The sequence below is a fragment of the Leopardus geoffroyi genome, chromosome A1 (assembly GCF_018350155.1).
Source record: "Leopardus geoffroyi isolate Oge1 chromosome A1, O.geoffroyi_Oge1_pat1.0, whole genome shotgun sequence".
NCBI classification, from domain to species: domain Eukaryota; kingdom Metazoa; phylum Chordata; class Mammalia; order Carnivora; family Felidae; genus Leopardus; species Leopardus geoffroyi.
This window is the reverse complement of record NC_059326.1, coordinates 100,039,948-100,061,091: the sequence shown is the minus strand read 5'-3', so window position 1 is coordinate 100,061,091 and position 21,144 is coordinate 100,039,948. Positions and strand designations below refer to the sequence as shown.

At 36.3% G+C, this 21,144-nt stretch overlaps 1 protein-coding gene across 1 annotated transcript in view; it reads right to left on the bottom strand.

The window, feature by feature from the left end:
- Positions 1 to 3,010: 3,010 nt before the first annotated feature.
- Positions 3,011 to 21,144, bottom strand: part of SRFBP1 (serum response factor binding protein 1) — a 66,968-nt gene continuing 48,834 nt past the window's right edge. Inside the window, exons 4-8 of the mRNA XM_045486820.1 lie at positions 20,635 to 20,706; positions 10,424 to 10,505; positions 8,922 to 9,630; positions 7,198 to 7,226; positions 3,011 to 3,578 (exon numbers count right to left, since the gene is read on the bottom strand). Of these exons, the coding sequence (XP_045342776.1) occupies positions 3,394 to 3,578; positions 7,198 to 7,226; positions 8,922 to 9,630; positions 10,424 to 10,505; positions 20,635 to 20,706 (1,077 nt within the window). The 3' untranslated portion in view covers positions 3,011 to 3,393. The remainder of the gene's footprint in view (positions 3,579 to 7,197; positions 7,227 to 8,921; positions 9,631 to 10,423; positions 10,506 to 20,634; positions 20,707 to 21,144) is intronic.

Here is a 21,144-nt window from a genome sequence, read left to right as displayed (position 1 = left end):
CTCCTAGTGGATAACCACACTGGTCAAATAATGACAGTTCTCAGTGAATGTATCTTTGAAGCAGGTCCAACCCTGTTCTTCTTCCTCCAGTGGCTGCCAGGGTGCTGGTTTTCACTATGATTGTGAGCTGCTGGTTCTCAAAACTATCAAGGATCTGAGGAGTGAGAAGTTGAAAATAGGGCAAGTTAAAATGTCACAAAGATCACTGTTCCTATCAAGATGCATCCTTTCCTGAAAAATACTCCCTGGATTGCAGTCAACCTGTGGCTAACTCCATAGTTCAGAACAGGTTGATTCTGACAATATAGTTTTCTCACTGCTTTTTAGGGAGAGAATTTCGGTATGTCTTTACTCCACCATTTTTACTGACATCATTTCGGGTAACTTTCAAACTTCGTTTTGAGACCATTTGTCCTTGAGCTAAAGAAAAAAGAACTCTAAAACTATACTGAACTTTGGCTAGTAGACTTGTATTTTGCAGAGGCATCAGTTAGCAATTTTGAAACTAACTTCTGTGTATTCTAGGGTTGAGAAAATAAGTAAATATACTGTGGATAAGGAGAACCATCTTTCTCACTGTTAGATAGCAAAAGGACACAAGACAGCCTGAGTAGGCTCCGAATGACCAAATTAAGGACAATTTGAGCATCAAAATAAACAATGGATTTCTAATGCTGACCATTATATAGTATTAGGAATCAGACTGGCCATTCTACATTAAATGACTAGAAGACTGGATAAAATATATAAAACTTAGGTTTTCAGACAATGGACAAAAGGCAGTACAATATAGTAATAACTCAGAGAAAGAAAACAAACCAGTTGAGCGCTTTAGCTCATTGCATGGAGTTTCAAACTACACTGCTGAGGGAAGGAACCCTAGAATAGCCCGGTGGTCTTACTGAAGAGACAGAGTTCGGAGTTAAGCAAAATACTAGAGAAGAAGGAGATGAACAGAAAACAAGTGCTCTGGAGATCTTTGGCAGGACCCTGTCAAGCCTATGGCTTAAGACTGATCTGTGCAATGTATGAGGAATCTGCCAAGGCCAGGAAAAAATTTACCAGAAAGGAGTTTGTGAAACAACCTACAAAGGGCCAGGTGTAGTTTGTGTTCTCATCTCACCAGATATAACAAAAGGACTTGCTAAATAAAAGACAAAGCATCAGGCAGGATGCTCAGAATGGGAATGCCTCTGGAGTGGAGCCAAATGAACCCTAGGCCAAGGTTTCTCAATCTTGGCACTGCTGACATTTTGGGATGGATAATTTCTTGCTGTATACAAAGTAGAATGTTCACTAGCATCCCCGGCCTATATTCACTAGATGTAACACAAAATATCTGCAGATGTTGCGAAATGTTCCCTAAGGGTAAAACTCCCCAAAACTGAGAGCCACTGCAGACAAGATCATTAAAACAGCTATTAACGTCCCATGTGTTCAAGGAAGTAGAGAAAAACCTGAACATGATAAGAAGACAAATGAAATATTATAACAAAAACAATGGCAAAGAGAGGGGGGGAGAAGAGGAGGAAGAGGAGGAGGAGGAGGAGAGCCACGGATAAAGCAAATGTGGTAATGTTACTGTTTGGAGAACCTGGGTGAAGAATATTGTGCAGTAAAGAATTTGGCTTTGCCCAAAGACAGAATTGCCTTTGCCACTGGCTTCTTGGAGGTAATCTGAGGAATACCTGATAGAAGTCTCTTTGTTTAGGGCAGCAGCTAGCTACAATCATTTGGGCAATCAACTGATCATGCTTACATATTGCAGCCACCACAAAAATTCTGGACACCAAAACTTGAGTGAGCTTCTAACACTGGCCAAACTCTAAGCATACTGATGCCAGGATGGTAAAGTGTCCTGAGGACAACAGAAGCTTTGTGTTAGTTAGAACCCTCACAGACATGGTCCTATGCATCTCTTCCTTTGAGAGGTTCTAATTTGTACCCTTTCCCTGTAATAAACAGTAACTCTGAATAGGTTTCAGTGTGTGTGTGTGTGTGTAGGTTTCAGTTAGTTCTGGGAGTTTTGTAGCAAATTTTTGAACCTAAGGGTGTTTGGGGAACCCTTCCCCCACAACCCCCACCTCCAAACCTGCAGAAGTATCAGAAGTATTAGAAGTGACAGTGGTCTTGTGTCTTGTGTGGGCTCTTCCCTCTAACCCTGTAGCTGGGCCCTAATTCCTTGCAGTAGGATAAGAAGTCTAGGACAGACTTGGTGGTCTGGAGGACAGTACTCTCCAAGTCACAATTTGGCTAAACCTGGGTAGGCATGGACACATTTTTCTTTCACCTTTCCTGTAAGAATTTTTCATAATTTTCAATGGAAATTAATTTTAATTTTATATCATTGACATGTCAAAATAAAATTTTTAAAGCAGGGAAAGTAAATTTTGCATTCAACAGCAAAAAACAATTTTCTTCCTGTATACTCTCTTGAATTCCATTGCTTTAGTTATCTAAATTCTTAAGCTCTTGAAAATGACAGAAATGACTCTCCAGAGCTTATGAATTTCTGCTAACCAGAGGCCTTTTCCTGCCATTAACAGCAGCATGGAATTTCCTTATCTTTAGTTAGTTAACCAAGAACCTTTAATTTCTTCCAGAGAAGCCAAAGTGAAACATTTGAAAGGAGTTTCAAAATCCTGTCTTCCTTTGAAATAACAGTACTGTATAGTGAGAATAGTCCCTTCCCCTGTGAGGCATCTCATAACCTCATTCAGTTCTCTGGAAATGCTCCTTCAATCATACCTCCTTCGGGATATGTCCTTATAAATAAATTCCCATCCATGATTCCACAAAAAAAAAAAAAAATGTTTCTATAAAAGCACATTAAAGTAACTACATGTTATACATTCTTTATATAAACAAGTATTTCTATGCAGTAACATATATAACCAATTTTTTGGTCGTGTTGCTACACTTAAACACATATGTTTCCTAAAAACTAGAGATAAAATTCAGAAATCAAAAAATGGGAGCTTATTTTAAAAGTCAAAGAGATCACAAATCATTAAAAGTATAATAAAAATTAACATTTATTTTTATAATTTATTGTCTTCATACCCATAATAAAAGTTAACTTAGTTTTGCTAAGAATAACTCTTAGGAAAGATGATCTATTTTAAATAACTATAATTTCCTCATATTTTCCACTGTAAAATATGTCTCCTAAACATTCATTTTCAAGGCAAGAAACAAGAGCTACACTTGTCATATTCACTTCATGATAAGTGCACATGACCAAGACCAAGAGAGTTGTGATCTCAGAATTCTTGCACAGAGGGAAGAGTGCGGGTATATTATTAAGAAACAACTTAAGTATGTACTTGATTTGTGCACGGCTTATGTAAACATAACTTTAATAACAGGCTGGTTCACAGAAAGAAGTCCTAATCAATCATCAAATGTAATTTTTTTCCCCTGAAACACAGCAATTTTAGATTGCTGTTCTTTCCGCCTCCTGCTTGCTTCCCATGAAGGATGAAGAGGCAGCTGTGACTGCTGTTTTGTATTTTCAAGTCCTCTCTGTGCACTCTTATTAAACGGATTCTTGAGCTGAAGTTCATTTTGCCGAAAACCTGGGAGGAGAAAGCAAAAATAGTGAAAACTAAATGCCTAAAGACCATACAAGAGAAAGACATTTCATTTTCTCACATCAGCGTTTAAAGAAGGAATTTAATTTTACTTCAATGGAATATATCACAATTTAAAATCTAAGTCTAACAGGAATAGTTTGAAACTGTAATATACATATGAATAGGCAATTTCGGGACACATGCCTTCTAATATTTTAAACAGATGTTTATTGTGTATCTCCTCATGTATGTTGTGCTGTCTTATTTGCATTGAGGAAACAGTTTAAGAAAGGAAACAATGCAGACAACATGGAAGGCCAAGAAAAAAAAAAGAAAAAGAAAAAAAAAAGAAAAGAGCATCTTATATTTTCAAAGGAACATCATTAGTTTAGGATATCTGTGTATGATGTAGCCAGAAAATTCACATGTATTTACTAAAATACTCGATCTGACCATGGTGATGAGAGGAGAGATGAATTTTTAAAGGGCTACTGATTGATTCCACTGCCTTGTTATTGAACATAAAATTATTATGAGATAAGTTACTAAATTCACTCCAATTTAAGACAAAGCTCTTTTTCAATCATAAAATTATCCACCAGATACAAGGGTGGCAAGTTGCTTCTAGTCCTTACATCCTCTTAAATTATAAGATACTTAAAACTACGTTATTTTGAACAAGAAAGTAGCGTTTGTGAGAAACACATCAACCAGAAAAGACATGAATTAATGCATGTTTATAGAATGAGGGTGGGGGAAAGGGAGACAAAAATGTAACAGAGATTTTAAGTAGTACATGGGAAGTGTAATTTCTCCACTGCAACTTAGACATCATTCACTGTCAAAAGCATTCTCAAGATCTCCTTAAAAAGAAAATGTCGTAACATTACACAAACAAACACACACAGTTTGGGACAACATTTCCAAAACATTTATTGTACACAGAATTCAAAACGTCCTGCATGCTACACAAATCACATGTGGTCTAGAAATCTGATATAACACTCAGAGTGGCTCTAGTGATGAAGAACAAAGAGTTTAAATGTTAAAAGAAACTGCTTCATAAAAAATGAGATTTAAATAAGGCAGTCTTCTAAACTAATATATATTTTAGATAATTAGGTAACGTATATTTGTAGGTGTAAACACATTATAAATTAAATTCTATAAATATATAAGCTAAGCGAAAAAACAAAAGCCCTTCCACTTGGGTCTCCTCACTGGGAAAATATGGGGGGTGCCTGCAGTTTACAGTTACTCTGTGTCTGAATATAAGGGGAATGAGGCAGATGCCAAGTTGTCTGCCAGACCTACTTTTCTTTTTCTCCTGGGTGCACAGCCAGGATACATTCCCCATCCTGACCACAGCTAGATGAGGCCATGAAGCTGAGTTATAGCCAAAGACATGTGAACAAAAGGTCTGATCAGAAAAACCTCACATTCGATCCTTTAATCTCTCTCTCTCTCTCTGCTCCCGGAGAGCACAGAGAAATCCCAGAGGCACGAGATGGAAGGAGGCTGCAAAGAGCACACAGCCTGTGACGAATGAGAATTCAATCACCACGATTTGGTGGCTGCTTCTACAGCAGGCAGTCTACTACGAATAAGAGCAAAGTGCCACTCGGAAGGAGGATGCAGCCATCACAACAACATGTACATTTGGCAGTGGCTCGGCCGTTCAGTGGTAGGTGGTAAGGAAATGGATACCCGAGGCTGAAAAGTGGGCACATCTCCCATGCCAATGAAATGGGCAGAACTGTGGCCATTCTCACTGTTGCCAAGTGAGAACCTGGGAGGCAGCCTGTATGCCTATGGAGTTCTCAACACCAGGGTAGGTGGTGGGAAAGAATAAAAGAATTAGTGTACTGATGGCTCTTTGGCAACAGACTACAAAAAACAGCAGCGTCCAGGAAAGAACTGGCCAGCTCACAGACAGAAACTGAAAGCAACAGAGAATCCAGATATCTGGGAACTAACTTAAGGTTAAGAAAAGCCTTTGGACTTTGAAAGTAAGACGGGAGACTAAGATTTTAAGCAGTAAAGGCCTCTGGAGATTCAGCCCCAGAGCAAAGTTAAGAGTAGAGTATGGCCTTCTCAACCAAACCTGAGAGTCTCAACACAGCAGACACATGGAATGATGCTTGGGGTGGGGAAAAAATACCCTCAAACATAAAGAAAGCACGTTTGACAACTTGCTCTAGGAAAAAATTGGTGGTGTGGTGACTAGCTCATGGATGGACTAACGGGAAATGAAGAAGTCAGAAATCCACTAAGTTTTGGAGGGACCTGTGTTGTGAGAGAAACCCTAAGTCTGGGCTGAAAAAACTCTCTTGAATGTTAAAGACTCTGAATGGTCTCCAGGACCATATGTTTTTACCAGTCACTTGGTGCAGCCCCCAAGGAAATTATACCAAATGTCTGCTTCAGGTGTGGCCATAGAACAAAAACCTCCCAAGAAGACAGTCAGAAGCCAGGAAGAACAATGGACAAGGAAGTTCCTCCAGCTCCTTTACAATTTTTGCTCAGTAGTGGTAGACATGTTATGTGCCTCCCAATTCTCTCTTAACTGACTGGAAGTTTATATTGTGGTTACCTTGTCCCTGATCTGCCACTAAATATTTGGTTATGAGCTGGGGATGGGCAGTCTGTGTTTAAGTGGCCAGGCCACCAAACTTGGGGCAGTCCCATCCAGGAAACCGGATGGAAAGTACCGCGTCATCCAGGGGATGGATGATGCTGGGCTGGGACTCTGAGGTGGATTCCCTGGGAAGGAGAGAAGTGTGCTCTGTTTGGGGGAGGGGCAGTGAAATGGAATCTCTCACATCTGGTGAGGGAAGGATGGTCAGTGGCAGACAGTTACGTGTTTAAGAAATTCCACTTTCTTTTTTCCTCCTAACCACACAATTAGACAACGTTTCTTAGCTCCCCTGTGGGTAAATGGCACCATATAATTGAATTCTGGCTAATGAATTATGAGTGTAACTGATTCCTGCCACTTTCTGGCCTGGCCCATGAAAACCTCCTGCACAATTCTCCATGTACTTCTTCCCTTCTGCTGGCCAAACGGAAACTGCAGGAGAAAGGAGCTACAAGATGAAAGGAGCCTGATCCTTGAATTACTCCATGAAACTGTCAATTCACAGTGGACTGTGATGTGAGTGAAAAATAGATTTTCATTATTTTAAGCCAGTGAGAGTCGGGGATTATGTATAGAAGTGAGACTACCCAAATATATTTAATTTGACTTGTTATGAATTAATGTGAAAATACTTTGATTTTACTCTTAACCCAGAAAGTAACATACTTGTTACTGAATATTTAATAGTATGGTGCTAAGACATAACGTATATGATAACTCAGTTCAAGAGAAATCAAATAGAGCCAATATGTCCTGGTAAGTTTTATTTACACCTTTCCTCCTGGCACAGATAGGTAATAACAACAACAACAAAAAAACCAACTACAATTTAAAAATCACACTGATAATTAGAAAATGTTCTGTTCCCCTTTCTGTGGGTACATAATTCATTCAGACTATTAAGCAACCCGGAGTTTTTATCCTTCCATTCTGGAAAAGCATCAGTTAACTATATAGAAAGGGCAGGAAGCCAGTAATACATACCTGGGGTTTTGCTTTTTGGAGCCTGTTCTCTGTAATTTCCAAAAGAAGAAAAGACCATTAGGACTTTAAAAAGATAAATAACTTTACAAAGATAAAATAAAATAAACTAGGGATAAAACTCAAAGGACTATCGCACGCCCTCATCCCCCCAACAATCGATAAAAAAATGATAACCGCCCCCCCAAGTTTTAGCTTTATCAAAGTTTAATTTTAAATCAGTATTTACAACCAATATTACAACAGAAACGTGTGAATTTCCTTCTCACCCCACTTCCTTACAGGGACTTCTGGTCATAAAATATCCTATCTTGGTTACATATGTACTGTCTCCACTCTTGAAGACCATCCAGACAAAAAATTTCGAAAGTCTTCATAAAGCAGGAAAGAGTCACATGTAACAAAAATTAAGATTTACATTTTGTAAGAGATGGAAGGGATAACGGTATGTTATTCTCAAGTGAGAAAAGAAATGGAGCCTTGTGAGGCAGGTTTGGGACACATAAAAACGATTTTAATTAATTTTAAGATTCCAAATATGGTTGTGTGTCTTTCTACACTTACTTCCCTGGAAAATGTTAACATCACAAGTTTCTGTTCTATTAAAAATTATCCTTGACTTTACAAAAACAATTTTCTGAAGAAAACAGCTATTACTGAACAAATAAGCTAACCATGTGAAGCTATCTCCTACCAGATTAGAATTACAAATGAAATTAAACTTACTGACTTATCACAGGAGAGCTGTGGAAAGTGGTGGTGAATAGCAGGGACAGAGGCAGCAACATTACCAAATACACAGGAGTCCAGAGAAGCTCAGTGAGAGCAAGTATTTCATAAGAAAAAGACTGATGTTTAAAATAATGATGGCTCTGGGTTGTCAAAAACATAGCCCACTGTTTTTTTTTTTTTAATTTTTTTTTTTTAATGTTTATTTATTTTTGAGACAGAGACAGAGCGTGAAAGGGGAGGGGCAGAGAGAGAGGTAGACACAGAATTGGAAACAGCCTCCAGGCTCTGAGCTGTCAGCCCAGAGCCCGACACGGGGCTCGACCCACAAACTGTGAGATCGTGACCTGAGCCAAAGTCGGATGCTTAACTGACTGAGCCACCCAGGCGCCCCAAAGCCCACTGTTCTTTCCAGAAAGTTCTATTTAAAGAGTAAGATATGTGAGATGTTTTCAAAAGGTTTTCATCAAAAGCAAATTCAAAGTTTGAAGACTTTGGTCATCTAAGGGATAAACTTAAATTAGCTGGACAAATTACCTGGCTACAGGATAAATGTGGCACTGCCATTTAGGTATTTTAAAAAATTTTTATTTTAAGATGTCCCCTTTTTTTTTAAAGCTTATTTATTTATTTTGAGAGAGAGAGGACAAGCAGGGCAGAGAGAGGCAAAGAGACAGAGAATCTCAAGCAGGCTCCAACAGTCAGCACAGAGCCCAACGTGGGGCTTGAACCCAGAACCATGCGTGAGATCATGACCTGAGTTGAAATTGAGTCAGATGCTCAGCCAACTGAGTCACCCAGGCACCCTCCCATATGTGTATTTGTAAATATGATCCGAATATAACATTCAAAAGGGCCAAGTCTAAACAAAGGATGTGTTGTATAAACTACATGTATGTATGGGAGAGATTCTGTCGTAGTTAGGATGTGCAGATATTTCTTATCTTTAAAAAAATTAAGAACTAATAATTATTTTAGGATAGAAAAAATACTCTTACCTTCTGGAGATTTTAGATCCAGATAAAGAATGGAAAAACACTGACTCAAACTTCCTTGATTCTGTACTTGGCGGGTTTTTGTCTTTTCTTATATTCTGATGGGTTTCAAGTAGATCTTCTTCAGGTAACACTTTTTTGGGGGGGTTTTGTTCCTTAACTGAAGAATGGCAACTACTTTCCTTCTTTCGTGTCCGTCTGACTTTCCCAATGAAGAAGTCATCACCACTGTCACTATCCTCAGACATTGAAGACTGTTTGTAAAACCTTTCTTCTGTGCTATCATCAAAATACTCCTTTTCTTCTTCCTGTAATTCTTCTCCATCACTGTTATCACCAAGGGAGCTATTGGACCCTTTCCTTTTTTTAGTTTTACTTATTGTTTTCATTTTTGGGTCAGCAGGTGTCTTCCGCGGTTCAGACGGAACTACAGAATCCCTTTCAGAAGGCTTTGATGGAGAATCTGGAATGTCTACAGCATTGGGTCCATGTTCCATCTTGGTTATTTTTTCTTTTGAATTTCTTGGTTTCTTTGCCAATATTTTGGCTTCTTTCTCTTTTTGCTCACTGACAATAGTTCCTTCATGCTGTAACTTACTGGCATCATCATTTGAACACAAAGTGTCCTTGGAATGATTTTCTACTGAAGCATTCTTTGATGAGTTAATTTCAACAACATTTTGTCTTGCATCTTTAAAAGCTTTGACAGCAGCTGCAAAAGAAATAGCACATGACTTGTTTCAGCATTAAAACAGATAATAAAACATAACTGTTTCAGTACAGTATTTCTTCAACTATTTGGATATACTTAAGAGGACAATTGCAATTATATATGCAAATATATATATGCAAATATATATGATACATCTGAACCCACAGAAGAACTCTAGTGACTTTAAAAACCAAACTGAGAAATGCTCAGAGGTATTCAATTTAAAACTCTAAAATTAACCATCCTTTCAGGCCTTGGAATTATGAAAAATAGTGGAAACTTCAGTGAATACAAATAAGAAAAATAAAATGGCCACTTCAATTTCTTTAGCAAAATTGTGTTGATATGGTTGTGGCACATTATAAATTGTGTTTTCAGACATAAAAATAAATACCTTCTAATCTGTGACAACATTTAATTCTTTCAATGCATTTTATAATAATGAAAATTATGTGAGTAAGTGGCCACATCAAAAGTAATATTATGAATTACATTAATATTTAGCAAACCAGTTGTATTAAAATTTACCATGAATATATGTTATATATATAAATACATACATATTTATATATTAGAATTTAGGAAAAAATACAGATTTAATTTTTCATTAGACATCAGATAACTTCCATATCAGGCACCTTACCACATTTAAAAATATTTGAAGGAGATATTTATAAAAGGTCCTCAAAATGAAAAACAAAAAACATAGAATAAATAAATCAATAGCCATTTATTCAGAATCATATACCCAAGTGCATTTAGGTACATGGCTTAAAAGTCATTTAATTCATACCTTTTAGCACATCTATTTTTTTCTTCAGAAGAGGATGCACTGCTAGTCTAGCAATTGCTCTTTCAGTTGCAGTAGAATCAGGCTGCAAATTGAAATAATAAACATGGGAATAAAAGCCAGATAGTACTATTAAGAAGTGAGTAAAAGAAAATCTATCGTAATTTTTTTATTTTTTTATTTTTTTCAATATATGAAATTTATTGTCAAATTGGTTTCCATACATCACCCAGTGCTCATCCCAAAAGTATCATAATTTTTTTAAAACGAAGAGCTAGGTAACAGGAATTTGTCAGTATTCCCATTAGATAAATCACTTGTATAATCCATGATGAAGAAAAAATAAAGCTCATGGTGACAAAAATAATACTGCCCTGAACAATTAAATCATCTAATCAGGAACACCTCGGTGGCTCAGCTGGTTAAGCAGCAGACTCTTGCTTTTGGCTCAGGTCATGATCTCATGGTCTGTGAGATCGAGCCCAGGGTTAGGCTCTGTGTTGCCAGTGCAGAGCCTGTTTGGGATTCTTTCTCTCTCTGCCCCTCCTCCACTCATACTCTCTTTCTCAAAACAAATAAACTTAAAAAAATTATCATGTCATCCATTAACAAATATTCTTTGTGGTCTTAGTATATTTCCAGAACTGTGGTAGGCATCCTGTGTGATTGGGGGCGGGGGGGGGGGGGGGGGGGGGAAGCTCCTGCTTTCAAAGAGCTTAAAAAATCTAGTTAAAAATAGACTAAATAAATATGAAAGAACCAAATAACATATTAGTACTAAGCTGGGTGATTCAAAATATTGTAATGTTTGAAATTCCAGTTAACAGAGATATAGAAATTATCTGATGTTAAATATCTGTATTTTGAATGTCTCAATATCTCTACTGTACTCTCAGAATGTTCTACCAGTGCTTGGCTGATAGCCAACACTTCATAAACTTGATGATGCCTGAATGGAAGCTGATTATATATAATAGTTAATATATTTATGAATTTAGAAAAACCAATGATTTGGGATAATTTCTTTGAAAATCATCTGTAGGCTGACAACTTCCAAATTTCTAACTGCTACTCTAACTTGAGATTGAGGCTCCTGTATGAACCTCCTGCTTGACATATTAAAAGAGAATTCTTTGATATCCTTCCCAAACCTACTTCTTCAGTCTTTCCTATCTTATTATATGTAATTGCAATTTTGCTGGTTGTTCAGAACTAAAACTTTAAGAATTCTTCTATCACATTTCTCCTTCCTTCAGAGCTCACAATTATTCCTTTAGCAAATCCTATAGTTCCAAATGCAAAATAGATTCAGGGCCAGTCACTTCTCACCACTTCTGCTGTTAAGACTTGACCAATTCACCAACACCTCTCACCTGCAGCACCAATGAAATATCCTCAAACCCGGTCACCTGCTCCCCTACACCTGATTTTCCATATAGCATCACAGTGAGTTTTTAAAAGGTAACCAGATCATGGTATGTCCTTATCTCTTCTTCTTCAAGCTTTACTGCCTTCTGATGCTTAGGCTATTCCACTATAAGCTCTTCTCTACCTGGAATGGTATACTCCCAAATATATACATGGCTGATCATCTCCTATTATTCATGTATCTGCTCAAATGTTATCTGAACTAACACAACACTTGCCATAATTCTTTATTTACTTCACGTCACTTAGCACCCCATGCCAGTGCAGGTATTTTCCTATCTGTGAGGCAGGGGCTTTGTTTTCCTCATTGCTACAGACATAGTGCTTGAATCGGTAACCGGTAACGGGCTGGATTCGATAAACATCTCATAAAACAAGTGAATACATTTCACTAGTGTGTCACGTAGAGTTGTCAGTCTTAAATGGCTTTATTTTAAATTTACTCTTCATTGTTAATGGACCAATATAAAGCTTTTTTTCCCTTAGTAATACAAACTTATGAGTACATTAGTAAGTGCAAGATGATGGCAGTTTGAAGTCTACTGTGTTTGAAGGACTTATCCAGGCAATGTACAAGAATCAGTTGCATTTCTATGAAATAGCTAAAAGGAAAATAAAGAAAACAATCCTATTTACAGTATCATAAAAAATGATAAAATACTTAGGAATAAATACAACAAAGGAAGTGAAAGATCTTTACACTTAAAACTCGATAAGACTTTAATAACAAATCAAAGAGGTTGCAAATAATTGTAAAGGTATCTGTAATTATAGATTGGAAAAATTAGTATTGTTAAAATATCCACAGTTCCAAAACTACCTATAAATTCAATGCAATCCCTATAAAAATGCCAATGGCATTTGTCATAGAAATAAAAAAAAATCCTACAATTTGTATGAAACCACAAAAGACCCTGAATAGCCAGAGCAATCTTGAGAAAGAAGAACAAAGCTGGAGGCATTATGCTTCCTAATCTCAGACTATAGTACCAACTTTTAGTAATAAAATAGTATGGTATTAAAATAAAAACAGACCCATAGACTAATGGAATAGAAAGGAGAACCCAGAAATAAACATTTGCATGTACAGTAAATTGCTATTTGATGAGGGAGTCAAGAATACATGACAGGAGAAAAGACAGTCTTTTAAATAAATGGTATTAGAAAAACTGGATATTCATATGCCAAAGAATGAAACGAGACCCATATCTTACCACTCACAAAAATTAACTTAAACTGGACTAAGAAGACTGAAATGTGAGAAGTGAAACTGTAAAACTCCTAGAAGAACACGTAGGGAAAAAAATTCCATGACAGTGGTTGTCGCAATAACTTTTTTTGGATGTGATACCAACGGCACAAGCACCAAAAGCAAAAATAAACTAGTGGGGTAAGATAAAACTACAAACTTGCTGCGAAACATAAGAAACAGTCAACCAAGTGAAAAGGCAATCTACAGAATGGGAGAAAATATTTGCAAACCATATCTCAGACGAGGAGCTAAAATCCAAAATATGGAAGGAACTTATACAACTCAACAGCAAATAAATAAAACCAAATAAAACTAAAATCTGATTAAAAAATGGGCAGAGGACTTGAACAGATACTTTTCCAAGTAAGAAATGGCCAACAGGTACATGAGAGGAAGCTCAACATTACTAATCTCTGGGGAAATGCAAATCACCCAAAACCCTGATGAGAGATCATCTCATACCTGTCAGAATGGCTAGTATCAAAAAAACAAGAGCTAACAAGTGTTGGTGAGCATGAGGAGAAAAGGGAACCCTGGCACACTGCTGGTGAGAATAAAACTAGTACAGACACTAGGGAAAACAGAGGAGGCTCCTAAACAAATTAAAAATAGAAGCAAATGAAGTCAGTTATCTCAGAGAGATGCTGTTTTCACTGAAGTATTATTCATGATAGACAAGACATGGGAACAACCAGGAGTCCACTGATAAATGGAGTGAATAAAGAAAACGTGGTGTCTATATACATATATATGTAAGTATATACATATATATACACAACGGAATATTATTTAGCCATGAGAAAGAAGAAAGTTCTTCCATTTGCAACAATGTGGATGAACCTGGTAGGCATTACAATGAGTGAAATAAATCAGACAGAGAAAGACAAATACTGCATAGTAGGACTTGGAATTTAAAAATACCCAAACTCACAGAGACAAGACCAGATTGTTGGTTGCCAGAGACTGGTGTTAGTGGTGCAGGAAAAGTTGGTGGAGGGGGAGACTTCGGTCAAAGGGTACAAACCTCCAGTAAAAAGATGAATAACATCTAGAGATCTAATACTCACCAGGTGATTATACATAACTATATTATATACTTGCAAGTTTCTGAAAGAGTAAATCTTAAATGTTTTCACCACACAAAAAAATTTTAATTATATAAGGTGACAGATGTGTTAATTAATTAACCTTATTATGGTGATCTTTCACAATACATATGTGTATCAAACCATCAAGTTGTAGAACTTAAACTTACACAATGTTTGCTACATGTCAATTATATCTCAATAAAACTAGAAACAAAAAATAAAAAAAAAATTACCCAAATACTTAAAGTTACTATATCAGCATCTGTAGGCAAAAAGAAAAGAAATAGTTTCTCAAATTCTCATTCATTTAGCTGGAAATCTATTTAACAATAACACTGTCTTGTAGTTAATGCGACAAACCTACTTTGTGCACTATGATATCTGCAAATATACATTTCAACATGTCCTTATTACTTCTAATTTTTATAAATTGGAAATTTTGATAAGGTCAGCTACTTAACACCACCGCCAAATATCTTAGAGAACAAAGTACTCCTGTTATAATGAAATCTGAAAAAATGTCAAAGCTATTTAAGAATACTTTAACATCAAGCAAGAGATAATACAGTGTAGAAATTTCATGAAAATCTTGGTGAGTATGTGAAGGTGCACAAAACATTTCATTTTTCTGGCAAAATGAAATCGAACACTGAGAGGATCAGCCCCGTCATTTTTAGATCTGACACAAAAAGGACTTTGGAGGGGGTTGAAAATGCATTACCAGAATGTTTGATCTGGAAGAGTTTATTAGAGAAATGAAAAAACACAACAAACAAACACAAACAAAACAAAACAAAACAAAACAAAACAAAACAAAACAAAAGCAGAGCCAGAGATAGTCAGTGCCCTGTCTAAAGCCATGAAACTAATGGCAAATCAACAGTAGCCAGAATGCAGAAACTCCTAGAAATTTAAACTTCTTCCCTTTGCTGACCAGCAATCTTTGTAAAAAGAATGCATTGTACAGAACTCCTTAAGGTACATCTAGTCCTTCAAACTTCCTTACATTTAGTGGCCAGTTGTTTTTAATTAATTTAGATCTGTTCTTGATGGTCTGTTACTAATTTGCAAATCTGAGTAGCTTATGATTTGGGGAGTAGAATTCTAACTGGGAAAAAGGGCAAACCGAAAAACTGTTAATGGCATATACATACTTACATGCTTTATCAATACTAAGGATTTCAGTTAGACCAATAAAAAATGTGACACATGTATTTCTTAAAATATTTGATTTTAAAAAAGTCTTAGTTAAAAATATCACATTTTATAAGCGAAAACAACCATTTAAATAAACTTTATTTCTCCTAAGGAAACAATGCCAAATTAACACTTTAAACTTCTTTTGAAGTTTATTTTTAATACAGCAATTTGAATTCATTCAATGCATTTTTTGAATTCAAATTTTAACAAGAGGTAAAGAGAATACAGACCAATGATTTTACCCAATAATTAGACTAAACAGTCCTGACTTGATTTCAAGATTACCCAGCAAGTTGGGAAGAAGCTAAACTCACAGTCCAGTTTCTGAACTCAGTCTAGTATTCTCTATCAGTTTTCTTCTAAAGTATGTGAGATGACTTTTCTCTCATTCTGTGACTCCCCTCCAAGCCCCCTCCAAGCTTTCTGGAAAGGAATCAAACATAATTATGAACAAAGAGGCTTGTGAACTGAGTGGGTGCAGGTTCGTGGCGCTGGCAGTGCCCTGTGTATCCGCTGCAAGCCGCCAGGTCTCCATTCTGCTGGGGACACTGGGCGAGGTGTAAGAGCTCACAAGAACAAGCAGGGCAGAAGCTGTCATGAGACCCTTCAAATCCTTTACCCCTCCTTATTCTGTTACTGGTCACCGTTCTGCCTCACTTACGTTTTCCCTCTTTATATTTACTGTTACTTACATTTATATAAACATGCCTCAATATGTGAAAGCACGGACTTACACATTAAGGACACAAACATCCTCTTCCAAGGCTCACAATCTTGCCCTAATTTCAAAGGTTAAGACAATAATGTACAAAATAAGTGAATGTGATAAACCTCCTTGGAGAGATGAAAAATGTTATGGTGGTTTATAGAAGAAATTCAGTCATATACCTTAAATTTAAATGAACTTATTTATTGTGAAGCTTAAAATGCTAAGTATTCTCTATGAACAGATTTTACACCTGCATGAAAAAAGCCTTCACAATATTAGAGGATGTGTGAAGGAACCACAGCTTTCCTTATTTAACACTGACACAACATTTGCCATGGAAAATTCTCAGGAAACTGTGGTTTTCACACACCTCCAGTTTCTTCCATTTCAAATAAATTACATAAAAAAAGGGAAAACACCTCATCTTTTTATGGAAAAATTTTATTTTGGCATCTGGGTATTTATTATGAACACAAGCATTTGGTGTTCAATTCTGAAAGGAATTTTGAGAATGTACATGTGAATATAAACAACAGTCTAAAAATGAAAAAGCTCTCTTACATGCACTGTTCCTTCCTGTGAAATGCTGCCTAGAACAAAGGGACTCTTAACGCAGTGGTAGAAGTAGAATGCTGGTATGTTTCTGACATTAATTAGACTTAATTTCAATTCTAGGTTTTACCTAAAGATATGTGAATGTTTGTATTTATTAAAAATATCTAGGGAGGTAATATGAACCAGTCCTTTCAGCTGATTCAGAAGAACTGTGGCAACCTAAGGCTCTGAGTCCACACTTAAGGCAACGGGAGACCTTTCTAGATTTGTTCAGGTTGTACAAAACCTAGGACACCATGTTTCCAAAATGTAGTCTGACCGACAGGGGACCCATTGCAGCATTTTCTCCTAAACTTCTATTTTTTGGGCAGGACCAGGGTTTAGACCTTGGACCTGCCATCTTCTAATGACTGACTAGAGGTGTATTTTTTACCTTTCTGGGCCCCTGTGTCTCATTTGTTAAATGGAATTATTATCATCTTCCCAGAGAAAGCTAATGTATAAAAAGCATCTAATGAGTCAGGCAACTAGTAGATGTTAACAGATATTAATTTGCTTCCCCTTATCCTGTAGTTGTTTACTATAACTGTCTTTTACTCCCCAGAAGATGACATATTCCTCTAGAAAATACTCTGTGTCTCCTATTCCCTTCCTATATTCCACACTGCCCGGCTGATGGCTTTGCAAGCAACAGATGTTTTTAATTGAGAAGCTCCTGAAATTCTGGCACCAGCTGTCTGGAAATGTCAGAATTATCATCCTTCAACTCTCTAGCTTCAAAATTTCATCATATACATATTAACTGCCTACTTAACCTTTCCACCCCTTTTCTGCATTTCACTATTACGACTACACACACACACACACGCAAACCCATGTGTGTGCACATATACACACCTGAATGCTTTCCACATGAGATCACTGTTGTAAGATCAACTGAGATAAGACTGTATATGGAAGAACTGTGCAAGTTGTAAGATATTACACACATTAGTTTGCTCTGCTCTGCTCATCAGACAGCCTCAAATGTGCAGAGCTCTATGTGACAGACTTCATTTCTGTGAGGTTATCTTCCACTGAGCAGGTTTTCTATGACACACTGAAGAACAATCGGTCCTCCTCCACAACACTGCTATCTGCCTCATTTTATAGAAAATTAGCAAATTTTCATACACAAGAACCAAATCCAGTGGAAGAACATCACAAATGAAATAAAATACTAACAGAACAGGTGAAATCAAATAGCTTGGGAGGAATCTGAAATGGTTTCTTAAGCAGGGCAGTCTCCCTTGGCTTTAAATCCCTGCAGGATTCCATCAAGAACTTTGATGAAATAAAACAATTTTTCCTCCCTTCCTCTCTACCTTCCCTTCTTCCCTTCCTTTGTTTGGAGGAAGGTACTAACAGGGAAAAAATAAAACCAGGTTTCACTTGACACTTCACAGTGAGATCCTAAACTTTTTATCTGAACGGCTATTAAAAATCTCATGACTACAAATATGGTCCTATGCAAATGATTTTACTTATACAAAGTAACAATGATAAGTGAACACAGACATTTGTTTCCCCATTTTTTGGACAAAAGACATTTCACACAATGGAAAAGCTGAACAAAGGGTTGTACGTAGAAGATACTCTAAAAAACTGATGTGCTTTAAAAAAAATGTTTATTTTTTTGAGAAAACGCGCACGTGCATGAGCAGGGGTAGGCAGAGAGAGAGAGAGAGAGAGAGAGAGAGAGAGAGAGAATCTCAAGCAGGCACCGTGCTGTCAGTGCAGAGCCCGATATGGGGCTTGATCCATCAAACTATGAGATCATGACCTAGCAGAAACAAAAAATTGGACGCTTAACTTACTGAGCCACCCAGGCACTCCTAAAAAATGTACATGACACATGTACTAATATCAACTTTCCAAAGTGAAAACAATCAGGCTAGGAAGATTTAAAAAAAAAAAAAATACAAACATTGGGTTTTTTTATCGTGGGTATTTTCAAATACTGCCAAGTTTTACTGTTAAGAGTTTAAATGGAAACTTATTATTATTAGGATACTACATTGCTTTTTAGTCTCACCGTAAGTGAAACATTAATGAAATACTTCTAGAATTTAAATTTAGCATCCAGAAAGTTCGAAAAATTTATTTCAGTAAAATCTTAAAAGATTATTTTTTTAAACTCTCAAAACAAAAATACATTCTATGATATTTTTACAGTTACCACTATTCTATTTAACATGTATGTCACCATTATGCCTGAGATACAGACCAAACTACAGTTTAAAACCTTAATAGGATCATATTTTTTCCTTCTCTTCATGAATAAAATCCTATGAAAAATTACTGTAAAATTATGCTGCTACAAAATAGAGAGGCTGTTGTGAAACCACATTCAAGACTTAAGTGGTTTTTTTTTTTTTTTTTTTTGGTTAATGTTGGACAATGACAACAACAACAAACTCTCCCTCCCTTCAAACAAACAAAACTCTTTTATGTTCTTACCATCTTAAAATGCTTTAAAATTCAGGGATGCCTGGGTGGCTCAGTCCAGCTCTTGATTTTGGCTTAGGTCATGATCTCATGGTCATGGGATCAAGCCCTGTGTAGTGCTCTGTGCTGAGCATGGAGCCTGCTTGGGATTCCCTCTCCCTCTCTCTCTGTCTCTCTCTCTCTGTCCCTACCCCATCTGTGTGTGCACTCTCTCTCTCTCAAAATAAATAGACATTTTTTAAAAAAATGTTTTAAAATTTGACATGTCTCATACCAATTGTAGAGAAGTCAGTGGGCAAACTGACATTCATAGTTGGAGATTCCAACACGTGTCTCTTGGTACTCAATAAAACAAGTAGGCAGAAAATCAGTAAAGAAAGAAATCACCTGAACAACACCAACAACTAATGTGACCTACCTGACATTTTTAGGACACTGATCCCAAGAGAAAACATATCGTTTTCAAGTGCACAGGAAATATTCACCAAGATAAGCCACGTTCTGAACCATAACACAAATAAAAATCAGAGAAAATGTGCTCATGGATCATAAAGGGAACAGTAATGAAAAGATACCTAGAAGATCCCCTAATTGCTCAGAAACTAAACAATACACTTAGAATTAAACCACAGGTCAAAAATGAAGTTTCAAAGGAAAATTAAGTTCTTTGAAAAATTGAGTTCTTTGAACTCAAAGAAGACGAGAATACAACATACCAAATTTAAGGGTGCAGGTAGAGGAGTGCTTACAGGTAACTTTATAGCACTACGTGCTTCTGTTACAGAAGAGGAAAGGTCTAAAATCAGGGCCTGAAGTTTCCACATTAAGAAACTAGAAAAAGAGCAAAATGAACACAAATGCACGAAACAAGAAGCAATACGGGTTAGAACAAATGCCAATGAAAGTGAAAATAGAAAAACACAAAAACATCAATTAATCCAAAATCTGTTTTCAGGTTGGAACTCTTATATGTAGACACTACAGAGTGAGTGGAAATGAAAAAGGGGAAACAGGAAGGGAAAGAGAAAGGGGTGGGGGAATAGTACGGAGCAGAACTGGTTTGCAGTCCTAACTGTGCCACGTAACAGTAGTCTCCTTGACTCAGCTCACTTTCTGATCTTCCATTTCCTCATTTGTAAAAACAGGGGTAAAAATAATCTTTCAAAGAGCAGTAAATATGTTGAGTAAATAAATTAGTAACAAAAATTACTTGGAAAAAAATAAAAATACTCTTTGTACTCATTAGCAAGAATAAGAGACTAATTGTTGTCTCACATAAATGCCACATTTTAAGTTCAACATACCTTTGAGGACTTTGAAGGTGTGATGTTACAAGCAAAGCAGTATTCATAAATTACCATAAAATATTTTTTTAGTGGCAATATTGGAGCTCAAGTGGGGAAAAATCATCATACATTAATAGTAACTGACTGGTTGGTAAGTTTTCAAGGAAAAGGGTGACAAGAAAAAGAAAGTCAACCAATTATAGATATACCTTTTTGCAGATTTTTTCGAAGTTGATATCATCACCGAGAGCAGATTTAGTTACTATATCAGGTTTCAATTCCTATAAAAAAAATAAAGTAATTTTAGTTATGAGTCTAATTTTAAAGCATCATTCATTACTAATTATTATGAGGTACATTCCTTCCCATGTTTTGCTTTTAAGAAATTTGATATTAAATAAGTTCTTAGTTTTTAGACGAGAATAACTCCTATCATAGTAATAAATTATCATACTCTGAAAAACCACAGAAAAAGGAATTTAAGAGCTAATCCTCCTAAGATAATTACACTCAGATTCCAAGGAAGCCAGAAAATTCAGTGTGCCAAGAAATCTCTACCATAATAAAAACTCTTTAACTGAAATAAGATTAAAATAATTCAAAATGTTAATTTAAGATTTCAAGATCCAAAGAAATTACTTATTTCAATGACATTTCAGGACATTGGCAATTACATCATTTTATATCAAAATGTAAATCTTTATAGAGAAATACTTAAT